This window comes from Piliocolobus tephrosceles, chromosome 2, assembly GCF_002776525.5.
Source record: "Piliocolobus tephrosceles isolate RC106 chromosome 2, ASM277652v3, whole genome shotgun sequence".
NCBI lineage: Eukaryota > Metazoa > Chordata > Mammalia > Primates > Cercopithecidae > Piliocolobus > Piliocolobus tephrosceles.
In genome coordinates, this window is record NC_045435.1 from 9,187,358 (window position 1) to 9,200,112 (window position 12,755).

The 12,755-nt window shown below is 35.0% G+C and overlaps 1 protein-coding gene across 1 annotated transcript; it reads right to left on the minus strand.

Annotated features, from left to right (window-relative positions):
* Positions 1-6,923: 6,923 nt before the first annotated feature.
* GPR15 (G protein-coupled receptor 15) lies at positions 6,924-10,350 on the minus strand. Its single transcript, XM_023211781.2, has one exon. The coding sequence runs from the start codon at positions 10,219-10,221 to the stop codon at positions 9,139-9,141; it is 1,083 nt and encodes a 360-aa protein (XP_023067549.1). The 5' UTR covers positions 10,222-10,350; the 3' UTR covers positions 6,924-9,138.
* Positions 10,351-12,755: the final 2,405 nt, after the last annotated feature.

Genomic DNA, 12,755 nt, shown 5'->3' on the forward strand with positions numbered 1-12,755 from the left:
AATCTTCCATTTAAATAGAAAGTCAATGTCACACCAAGAAAGGGCTGAATGGGAATCAAGTAAAGGATATTGCGTCACTTATTTCTGTAGTCAAATACAGCTGGAATGATCAAAAACGTTCGAGGACAGTGGCAAGATTGTTCCTAACGACCTGTGACTGTAATAGACTCCTTGTCCCTCATAGTTACAGCATATCAGAAGCAAAAGATATTTGAGCAAAAATATGAATATAAAAATTTAATATTTAACATTTGTAAATGTTTTTCATTTTAAGTTTAATCAACGGAGAGATTTTTCTAGCATGTTCAGTTTAGTTCAACAATGATGAGTGCTTGATATGGAAAAAGCAAGCATATGGCTACACAAAAATGAAGATGTGGCTTCTTCTGTTCCCCACCCCCAGGGAGGAGGGAGCTCTCTTCTTACCTGGTAGACAGACATGGCACTAGATGCGTCACTATGCAGGATACAATAGTTGCTGTGCTAAGAGACATTATGGGAAAATAGAGGTCCCGCCTGCATGCTGAAATGTTCATCACCATTTTCAAATTTTAAATGCATAGCAGTTCTAAAACTGTTGCTTTTAAGGAATTGGGTACTTGTAAAGGAAACAGAGGGTCATCCTAGGAAAAAATCAAATGATTACTAGGGGAGGTCTCAAGGCCAACGTAGGGATTGTACTCACAGATCAGAAACACAGTAATTGAAAAACTAGAGGACCTACAACTCAGAAATGATGTTTTATAATAAATTTAGCTACTATTTTTATCTTGTGTACTTCATTGAAAGTCTAAACTAAATTTTAGCTTTTTTTATTACTACAAAATTAATGTATGTTATTTTTGGAAAATACAAGTAATAATAAATATAAAAATCACCTGTAACTTCACAAAGTTAACATTTTGCTGCATAGGGTTCCAGTATTTTTGCATTTGTAGATGAATAAAATAGTCACAAATATGTGGTCATCCTATAGATATAGTTTTGTAGTGTGCTTTTTTCACTTAATTTCATTGGATTTATTTTTAACGTCTTTCCACTTCAGTATATGGTACAGTATTTTTAAAGACTGCATAGTATTCCATTGTAAGAAAGTACATGAAATTTAATTTACTCAGTCAATTTGGACATTTAGATTGTTTTCACTTTTCTACTTTTATGAACAATGTTGCAATGAAAATACATGTGCATATATCTTTTCACCTGGCTATGATTTTCTAGGGTAAAATCTTAGAAGTGGAATTGCTTTTGATACAGGTTTCTAAATTTCTTCTACAAAGCTTAATCAATTTACACTCCATAAGCTTCCCTCATACCTGCAGACCCAATCCTGGTCAACCTTAGTATCTAATGTTTCACTGTTTGTCAGTTTAATAGGTAAGACCATATTTTGTTTTTTTAATATTATGTATTATGCTAAATATAAATGTACAAACTTTTTGGCAGTATTCTTTTCTATGTTTGAATTATTATTGGAAGGACACATTGATTTGAAATCCTGAGGACTAAGTTATACAGTTCTGTGTTGACTTTTATTCAATTCTTTACTAATTTTCTGATTTTTAAGCTATTTCTATTAACATACACAAGTCAGGTGTGAATTGCATAAACATCTTTTTTTATTAGAAATAAGGTAGCCATTCTCATCTATCTTCAGGTGCTTTGAATCTGTATTTTTGCTTTAAACATGAAACCACAGGCCAAGTTTCGTTTCTCATTTACCAGTTCTCCACCTGAGTTGTCAGTTTTGCTTTTGCTCTAACCCAAGGGCAAATGAAAGGGCATCTCATTAAATCACTGTGCTGGGTAAGGTTCACGTATCGTTACCTACTTTGCTTTGCATACTTTTTAGTTTGTCATTTGGAAATAAATTTAAACCTAATACTGTTCAAGATGTGTTCTTGTGTTTAAAATAATGAGTCTTTACATTTAAAGTCTTATAGATTTTTAAGACTAGAAAGTCTTAAAATCTATAAAGACAATGATAGCATTTTCATTTGAGGATGCTAATATGAACACTTTAAGAAAATGTAACAATGTTTAGGAAGTAATCATATCAAAATGACAATTACATAAGTGACTTGTATATGGACTAAGTATGGGCTTCTTCTAAACATTGGAAAAGACCAAGGAAAATTATTTGACTTGTCATTTTCCTTGTATATACCAAGCTCTTCTTGGGTGTCACTATTTCATTCTTTGATTTAAAAAAAAAAAAGCAACTATGTGGATTCTAAACTCCATGAAAAACAAGTTCTGCTTCTACCTTTTAAACTCCTATAGAGTTGAATACAGTGATATACATATATCACTCTATATATTTATTGTGAACAAATATGAATATATATATATATATATTTGTTCAACTTTTTTTTTTGAGATGGAATTTCACTCTTGTTGCCCAGGCTGGAGTGCAATGGCATGATCTTGGCTCACTGCAACCTCCACCTCCCGGGTTCAAGAGATTCTCCTGCCTCAGCCTCCGAGCAGCTGGGATTACAGGCATGTGGCACCATGCCCAGCTAATTTTGTATTTTTAGTAGAGACGTGGGGTTTCTCCCTGTTGGTCAGGCTGGCCTTGAATTCCTGACCTCAGGTGATCCACCTGCCTTGGCCTCCCAAAGTGCTGGGATTATAGGCATGAGCCATCATGCCCTTTGTTTTTTTTTTTTAGATAGAGAGGGGTCTCACTATGTTGACCAGGCTGGTCTCAAACTCCTAGCCTCAAGTGATCCTCCCATCTTGGCCTCTGAGAGTGCTGGGATTACAGGCCTGAGCCACTATACCCAGCCATGTTCAACCCTTTAGTAGAAATTTCAGTGCATTTATATGCTTTTTATAATTGCTGATGTATTTATGCATACATATGCCATTTTATTTTGTGTTTTTTATTTACTATGCTTTTTCTTTGCTTTATTTTCTCCTTTCTTGCATTCTATATTTTGTCAGCGGATAAAATAGTTATATTCATCTCAAGTACTTCAGTCTGAATATTAACAGCATCATTCAATAGATGCTTTTCAGCTGCAACTGTATACAGTATGTCTGTGGGTTTGTGCATGTGTATAAGAGAAAGAAAGAGCCTGGGTGCAGTGGCTCATGCCTGTAATTCCAGCACTCTGGGAGGCCAAGGTGGGCAGATCACTTGAGGTCAGCAGTTTGACACCAGCCTGGCCAAAATGGTGAAACTCCATATCTGCTAAAAATACCAAAAAAAAAAAAAAAAAAAGTAGCCTGGCATGGTGGTGCACACCTGTAATACAGCTACTCAGGAGACTGAGGCAGGAGAATCGCTTGAACCCTGGAGGCGGAGGTTGCAGTGAGCTGAGATCGCGCCAATGCACTCCAGCCTGGATGCCAGAATGAGACTCCATCTGAAAAAAAAAAAAAAAAAAAAAAAAAAAAAAAAAAGAAAGAAAGAGATTTTGTGAATGTGTAACTGCAATATGCCTGCTTTAGAATCCACCAATTACAATAAAAAGATTTAACAATTTTTATGGCTGTCATGGTGCATTGTGTACGATAGACATTTTGCATTCACAGTTTGATGTTTGAAATTTTGATTGAAACTCCACAGCTGTATGACATAAAAAGCAGACATTTAAACCACTGACCTATGAGGTGATACGAAATGAGTCACTTAACTAGTGAGTCAGGCTAAACACTTAGGATAGATACCTCCTTTCAACTTTTCTTTTTATACATTTTGCAGTAGCTCTGAAAACATTACATTTTATTCAATTCGTATGAAGTAGATTATATGCTATATTGAAGTTGGCAAATTTAGGCATTTGTGGAGGTTTTACAATGGATGGTTATGAAATACAAAGGGTCTATATATACTCTGTAAGGAAAAGAGCAGTATTGCTTGCTGAAGGCTTTGCCACAGATATTTTTTAAATTAAAAATAAAGTCTCTAGTCATACGTAATTTTTGATGCATAAAATGTTATTTTTTTCTGTAAACATCACAATAATAGTTTATATCTCCTGTTTTGTATATAATTAAGAGCAGATGAAAGAGTGCATTTATAGTGTACAGATCACAAATATGCGAGGCAGGAACACTTTTTTGTTTTATTTTGAACTAACAGAAACACAGAAATAAAATATTTTAAATCAGAATTGATAGGACCTAGCAAGTAAAAATGTTAAATTTCCTATCAATGTTGACAAACATGAAGTACTCATAGAGGATGTTTAACTGTCTCTAACATGAGAGCGTTAGAAAACTAGTTAATTATTATATATATTTAATTAGCAAATAAGAAAAGTCACTGAATAATATCAAATTGACGAACATCCTTTACTAGGTTGGCAGATAATTATAATAATAATGTGAATATTTTGTCATAGATCTTTAAGCACATGCAGCTAACTCAGAAAGTTTCACGGTAACTTGAAAGTACCTTTGGATCTTAGAAATTTGGTGCTTATATACAAAAACCAGAAATTTTTTAGTTTAATAATGTCTGTCCAACTGGCAGAATACTTTCCCCCTACTTTTAGATTAACAATGAGCATTTTATGTAAATTTACATTTCACTACCATTTACCTTGTCATGAGAACCTTTATGACTAGTTTGATACTTTGGATATTTAAAGTAGGGTTTTTTTTGTTTTGAATTTTGTTTTTAATGCTGTAGGTTTATCTTAGGATGCAATTTCCACTTGTCATATATGTTTAGGAAATATAGCTCTATTAAGGAAATGGCAAAGCTAACAAGAACCAATGAGTGTAACTCACCCTAGGGTGGATTTTTTACATTTACAATATAAAATCAAGTCACTGGCACAGTTGTTTTTACCTGTACTCTTATACATAAAGTCTAGTCATAATCGTTTACTTCTAAAGCTGATAAAAACAAAGAATGTTGGCTCAGAAAACAAAACAAAACAAAACAAAACCTTTAAATAATAACCAGCATTTGCAGGGGAAAATCCAATCCACATCAAACTCCGTGAAAGACAAAAGGAACTTGCAGTGGTATGTAACGGTTTGCAAATATTTTGGTAGTTACAATCATCCTCTTGCTTTTTCTTCTGTGGCACCTCTTTTTCTAATGGGGCTGGAACCATTATCTTGCTAGCAGGTTACACCAGTGGTCTGGTTTTAGAAGCAAATTTGTAATTCTTTTAGTTTTGCCTGGCTTTTATGAATGAGCTCTGTAGGAAAATAGGTTCTTTGTGGCATGCACATTTGACAAGTCATTTCTCACTTCTGAGATCGCTAGGTAGAATAGAGAGTGATTTGAGGAGTCAAGATGAATCACAGAGGAAGATTTTTTTCCACTCACCTTACCATCATACTGTGCATTTCTGCATCTATTTAAAAATTAACTTGTGACCTCTAGTAATAGTCCATTCTCAGTCACGCACATAGCTTCCCTTTATGACTGTTGTTATAACTTTTCACCGCAGAAGTGATTTTGACTTGTTAAGAGTGGACAGGTTAAAAAACTCCCAGGAATATCAGGTTAGTTTCAACCTTTCAATACAGCCCAAATGGAGTAAATATGTTTGGGACAAGATTTGCGACCATGCCTGTCTTCAGTACATTTCTTTTAAAATTAATTGTAAAGTATCAGACAACACATTACCTAGGATTTAATGGAGAGCTTTTCTGGGGTAAGTTTAAAAAAGTTGTTTGAGAAATGCTTGAGAGATCAGTATACTTTTTTATTTGTCATTTACATCTTCGCAGTAACTTTGCAAATGACAACAAATAATGTTAATCTGTAGTAATTTCCTGGTGTGTTTCGCTGAATTGTAAAAATTTTATTTTGTTTTCCTAACTTTGGATATAACTGGCAAGGCATGATTGTGTTAGGATGATAGAGTAATTTTCTGGAAATTCTTGGCAATGTGTTGATTTGTTCTTTAATGACATTAAATTATCACAAACTAGCCTTTAGGCTAGTTTAATTCAGATAATAAAAATAATGAAAAGTTATAAATATGAGTCTGTATTTCTATGTATATCCGTATGTATATGTAGAACATCTAAATATGTATAGAAATAGAAATTGTTCAAATTAAAAATGAAGAAATATTATGGTTTTTTTTTTTTTTTTGAGACGGAATCTCGCACTGTCACCCCAGCTGGAGTGCAATGGTGCAATCTTGGCTCACTGCAACCTCCGCCTCCTGGGTTCAAGTGATTCTTCTGCCTCAGCCTCCTGAGTAGCTGGGATTACAGGCGCCTGCCACCATGTCTGGTAATTTTTTGTATTTTTAGTAGAGACAGGGTTTCACTATATTGGTCAGGCTGGTCTCGAACTCCTGACCTCATGATCCACCTGCCTCGGCCTCCCAAAGTGCTAGGATTACAGGCCTGAGCCACTGCACCCGGCCTATGGTTTTAAAAATATACAAAATGTCAGACAACTAAATAATTTGTAATACATTTTTAGTGCTATTATAATATAATGTAATACTGTAATATAATGTAAATGTAAATCACATTTCTTACCAGCAGAATCCATATATAACAAAATAATGTACAAACTTAAGCTTTGAACTTTTTTCTATTAGAGTTATACTACCTACAAAATTATAGCTTTTCTTCTTTCACAATTGGTACATTATGAATATAAAATACACTAAGATTTTATTAAAGCCTACAATTATTATATCTATTTAAAGTATTAAGAAACCGATAATACATATTTTTTGGTGTTATTTTAAATATTCTCAGCAAAATTAAAGTGAAGAAGTAGAAATAAAACAAAATCTCAGTATTTTAAAAATGAGAATGATTAAGAATTATTTGATGTTAGTTTGAAAATTTGTATGTAGTCAATAATAACTTAATCAATTAATTAATAACAATTAATTATAATCAATAATTCATAAGTTTGCCAATTTATAAAACCAAAAGCTCTATTTTCAGCTTTTAATTAGGCTACAAGGAGATGTTTGATATTTCAGATTTCTCTTAATATGAAAGACACATAAGATGAAATTAAATTGGCTAGTCTTTGAAAGGATTCTAAGTTTTTTCTGATTTTCAAATCTAATATTTAGAAGTAAAATGGTCAAATCACTTTATACAGTAATTTTTACTCCACATTTAAAACTTTATTTATATTTATTATTTTTACAGTATCCTTGATAATTCTATAGACATAGATATTACCCACTACATTTAGGTATGAAAGATTAAAATGACCTTATTAGTATGAAAACATTAAGGGTGAAGCTAAAATTAATAGCACAGGTTTTCTCCTTTCCCAACCAATAACTTAGATGATTGATTCAGCTATTTTTTAAAGGCAGTATTTTTCAAAGGCAGTAACTTTCATGATTAGTAACGGTGTTTTTGCTGATTTGTTTTAAAGAAATGTGTGTCTTCCACCTTCTATATTTTGTTTTTGTTTAACTTTTGGAGATCTATTCAATTGCATTGAATTTAGTTTTGAAGTTTTCCAAGAATATTTATTTGTTATTATTTACATGGTCTTTTTTTCTATAACCATAATAATTTACTAAAAGGTTATTAGAATTAGGATTAATATTAATATGTTGTTAGAAATTAATATAGTTCAGAAGAATACTTATGTAAGGAAGTTATACTTTTATTTAATAATAGTTTAAGAAAAATTAACAAGTTTGCCAATTTATAAAACCAAAAACTCTATTTTCAGCTTCTAATTAGGCTACAGGGAGATGTCCAATATTTGAGGTTTCTCTTAATATGAAAGACACATGAGATGAAATTAAATTGAACAGTCTTTGAAAGGATTCTAAATTTTTTTCTGATTTTCAAATCTAATATTTAAAAGTAAAATGGTAATTCATTCAAGTCAACAGTGGAGGTGAAAACATAACCCACTTTCCCTTGAATCAAAAGATATTTACAGTAGCATGCTTGCTGCTGCAGAGTCTTTTGTAATTGCCACTCTAATTACATGTTTTTCACATCAAAGTCTTCAAAAGTAATATAGGTACAAATTGACTCAATAAATATTTATTGGGTAAAGGAATTCAAGAAAGTTTCTGTGTATGGAAAAAATGTATGTAAAATACAAGTGATATCTTTGTTAGATATTTTCCACTTCAGCTGAATACAGAGCAGCCTGTCTCCCTATATTACTGGATCTTATCTTGAAATTATAGGCACCAAGCAAATGATGCTATAGGGAATGTGTAGCACTAACATTTTAATTAAAATACAAAATGATAATCTGCATCGGGGTAGAGTTAAGGATTTGATGAGTTCCAATTATATTAGTAATAACATTTTCATTTGATAACCAGATAACTGGATAATTAAAAACACGTAATTAAAGCAAAGTCAAATCCTAATTTATAAAGGCAATGAAAACAAAAGAGCATAGTAAAACCCCATTAAAAAGTAGTTGCTGCACCATTATGAATGAGATACATTTTTATCAATATCTTATAAAGCAAATAGAGGTTGAATCCTGCCATATGTTTATGTGTTAAAATACTAGAAGACCATATGATAAAGTCCCAAATCATAAACACAATACAAAATCCCCATGAGTTGTTTTTGTCAACCCAAAGCCATTGTGAATAGGCATAGGATGAAGCACAATGTTGGAAGATGATGAAGAATCACTGTACAAAGCTTCAAAGATTGAGGTCAGAATCTAGCTTAGTAACTCAGAAACAATTAATTGCAGAGTGCAGGTATATTATATTTTTGTTACCTACATTGTTACTGCATTTCTCATCTGAAATAGGCAGATTCTAAATGATTCTGAAAGTAGGCAGGATCATTTAAATGTAGTCCAATTTGGAGCCCAGTATGAAGGGTGGTGGGGATGAAGGTACTGTGGTTTTTGAGAGAGGAAAGGCCCAAATGTGCATTAACAATCACGAAGAAAGGGACTGGTTCAAGCAGGAGCCTTTATCCAAGAGTTCAAGGTCAGATGGGAATTGAATTTTCTCTGGCTTTGATTGGCAAGGGTCGAAGAAGTCTGCTCAGCTGAGAAAACAGCACATGGCCTAATTATATCCACAACACAGGGATTTTTCAGTCCTCTCTTTAAAAACGAACTCTTCCTTGCATCTATGAAGCAACGTGAATCCTATCATTAACACTTCTTTCTTTGTTGCTGACAAAAATTAACTCCTAAACCCACCAACAGAGCTTGAAATGTCACAGTTCCCTTTAGAGGGACACAGACCTCTTCCTCCTCCTGGCAAAATCTTCTGCATGAATGAAGGTGGAGAGAGCCTTAGTGAGGTGACTATCTGATGTCTCAGTACTACTCCCAAAGTCATAGTTTTTCAGGCAAGGGCACAAGCAGTGGACAATAGCCCGGCGGATGTAGCTGTCGAAGATATAGTAAATGAAAGGGTTGACACAGCTGTTGGCAAATGCCAAGGGTCCACTCACCTCCATACCAAGCTGAAGAATGGCTGAGGGAAAATAGCGTTCTTGCTGCAACCCAGAGACAATGGCCAGGAGCTTGAAAGTATTGAAGGGCAACCAGGAGACCAGAAAGGCTGCCACGACGATAAAGATGATCTTTATAGATTTCTTCAGCTTTTTGTTGTGCTTTCCTGACTGCTGGTAATGGGCACACAGCTTCCTTGCAATGCAACAGTAGCAGGTCACAATGCTCAACAAAGGGACAAAAAAGGTGAAAATTAAGGCCACCAGGGACCATATGAGTTTAACTGGAGTTGCCTTTTTCTCTGCACAGTATGGCTTATCATCAATCAGCGTGAGCTCCCTGGACAGAAGAGTAGGCAACCCCAGCAGGCAGGAGATAAACCAGATGCTGGCACAGACTACATATGCACAGTCTGTCCTTCTGAATTTCCTGGATACGACTGGGCACACAATGGCCAGGTAGCGGTCAACACTCATGCAAGTGAGCAGGAAGACACTGCAGTGCATATTGACGGAGATCATGTAGGAGCTCCCTTTGCACAGGAAGGAGCCCGTCCTCCACAGTCCTAAAGATGCTTCTTTATCCACCCAGAGAGGCAACGTGACAAGGAAAATGAAGTCAGAGGCAGCCAGATTGATGATAAAGATGTCGATCAGTCTTCGGCTGCCGGGTTTGAAATGCAACGCTCCCATGAGAACAAGGTTCCCCAGCACTCCAGTCAGGAACACAGCTGTGTAAAAGACTGGAAGGAAGACAGAGGTGTAAGGAACATGGGAGTGGGTCTCCCTGATGTCAGGGTTTGGGCTTGTAGCATAGTAATAATCCAAATAAACTGAAGTTTCTTCTGGGTCCATCACCAAAGAGCAGATGCCAAATCTGATGAGTTTCCTCACCTATGATGTTTTTGTGTAAATATTAGAAACCTCAAGGGAGCTTCTTTTATACAGTACCTGCCTCTCTCTCTATTTTTTCCCCTCCCTTTAAAGATCTTGGACAAACATGAAAGCCGAGATTAAAAAATGCAGTTTCTGCCAATCCTCAGAAAGGGCCCACAAGGAGCACCACTCTGATTGGTGTTGGTTGGTTGTGGTTGTGGTTTTTTTTTTATTTGCATTTGCTCGTGAAACTGAGATGCTTTTTGAGTTCTTTTTTCCAGATATTCAATTTATTTCTTTAAGGCCAGTAATTAAGAAGTGAATTAACTTGATTTTTTCACTTCCTTTAAAGACCTCTTTTGCTTTTGACACTGAAATTTATTTTGATCTAGCCTTCTGTTTCACATAGAAGATACTGTTCTACTTTTAGAATTGTAAGGCAATGATGATGTATTCTTTTTATTTACTTTGTTGGTGAAATGGGAAGAAAACTAGTCTTTCATTGTGTAAAGAGTGAATGAAAATTTTCCCGAATCATACCAGTCTACAACTAGGTCAAACAACATGATTCCAATTAGGGCATGAGAATCTCTCCATCTATTTGGCTCTTTCATTTCACATGTAATCAATTCTGTTTCATAAGTTTTTAAAAATTCCCCAAAGACTGGGACCACATTTTGTGCTCTTATTATTATTATTTTACAATTTCCACTACAACTAGCATAGCATCTTGCACATAGTTGGTGCTTTGAAATGGTAGTTTATTAGGTTTGATTGAGAACATTCTTTTTGTTATCCAGCATAACTAGCAGAAATGAATTCACTGGGGTCTAACTTCGGGTATTGTTGTTATTTATGTAACTTACAAACACAGGTTTAAAAATCTCAAATTGCTATTTTTACCCTCCTATCTGCTATTGTAATTCAACCAGTGAAGTTCCCTTTTGTTAAGAGTTAACATCATTGATTTGGAGATTTTCTTCCTATTAACCCTCAAATACGCTACATCAGACTCTGGATCCCCTCTGATCTTCTCTTCATTATACCACACCTGTGTAGCAGTGATTTTTTTAGCTTCTGAGCCATGGCCTTCTGGTACCTCCACACATGAGTGAACATGACTTTTGGAATTGCTGATTACTGATCTGGCAACAGATAGACCTATAAGTGACATCATAATGGAGGTGCCAGCATGGACACTATAAAAGGGAAGATTTTTTGGTACATTTAAAACACTTGGGGAACAGGCTAAAACAGAAAGAATTCTATCACATTTTTCTCTCATATGTTTCCTTTTATATTATGATGACCATAGTAAAATATAACACATTTTGAAACGGGCTCCATTTATTTCAGCTCTTTACTGGCCAAAGTGACTCAAGGCTCTCTTGCACTCTCCTTCTCTCCTATCTGATTCAATCTTCAGAATTCTAGTTTCAGGTTGATATTGCTATTCATAGAAAAATGTACGTTTGTGGATGAAAATATAGTCATTAAACATTTGAAGTCCTTAAGTTGTTTTTTCATTTGTTTGTTTGTTTAATTTTTGAGACAGGGTCTCACTAGGGTGTCACTTTGTCACCCAGGCTGGAGTTTAGTGTTTTGAACACAGCTCACTGCCAGGCCCATGCAATCCTCCCACCTCAACCTCCTGAGTAGCTGAGACTACAGGCATGCACCACCATGCCGGACTAATTTTTGCATTTTTTGTAGAGATGGGTTTTCACCATGTTGCCCATGCTGGTCAGGAACTCCTGAGCTCGAGCGATCTACCTGCCTTGGCTTCCCAAAATGCTGGGATTACAGGCATGGGTCACCAAGCCTGGCCCTGCTGAATTGTTATTTCTTCAGTAATTAGTATATTAAAAAGAATCATCCCGCCGGTTGCACTTCCTCCTTCCCTCTTCCTCCTGATACGGTATAGTGTCACCTGAGTCTTAGGCAAGTAAGCTGAGGTCAGGGAAGGATGAAGGCTCCTCTGACCTGGGACAGTCCCAGAAGTCACTCTGGAGTTGATTTGTGGGCCTGAGCCTGCCTTCTCCTGTGTCCCTGGCTGCTGTGCGCAATTCATTTAATTTCATGGAGGGCATATTCTTTACTAAATATAGACTACAGATCAGAGAAACTAATTAACCGCTTTGACATTTCTGGGACAGAAATCTTTCCCACTGGGTAAGCTTTAATTATTTAATAGAATCATTCATTTTGTCAAAAATTGGAGTAGGACAATATTTACTCGAAAAAGATTAATAGGGTAATATAGAATATTTAAACACATCATCTCTATCTGTGTGCCTGTGTGTTAAAGTACTAATCATGTATATTCTTTAGGTGTACTAAAATTTTAATATTAGAATGTTGTACCCTAGAACCATAAGTTCTTTTGGCATTTGAGAAAATAAGGTTGATTCTGGGTCTAAGGTTTTTCTACCTTTTTTTTTTTTTAATCCTTTGATATGTCTCAAGAATTCTACCTAAAGATATTATAAAATGAAAAAAGAGTTCATGCTCAT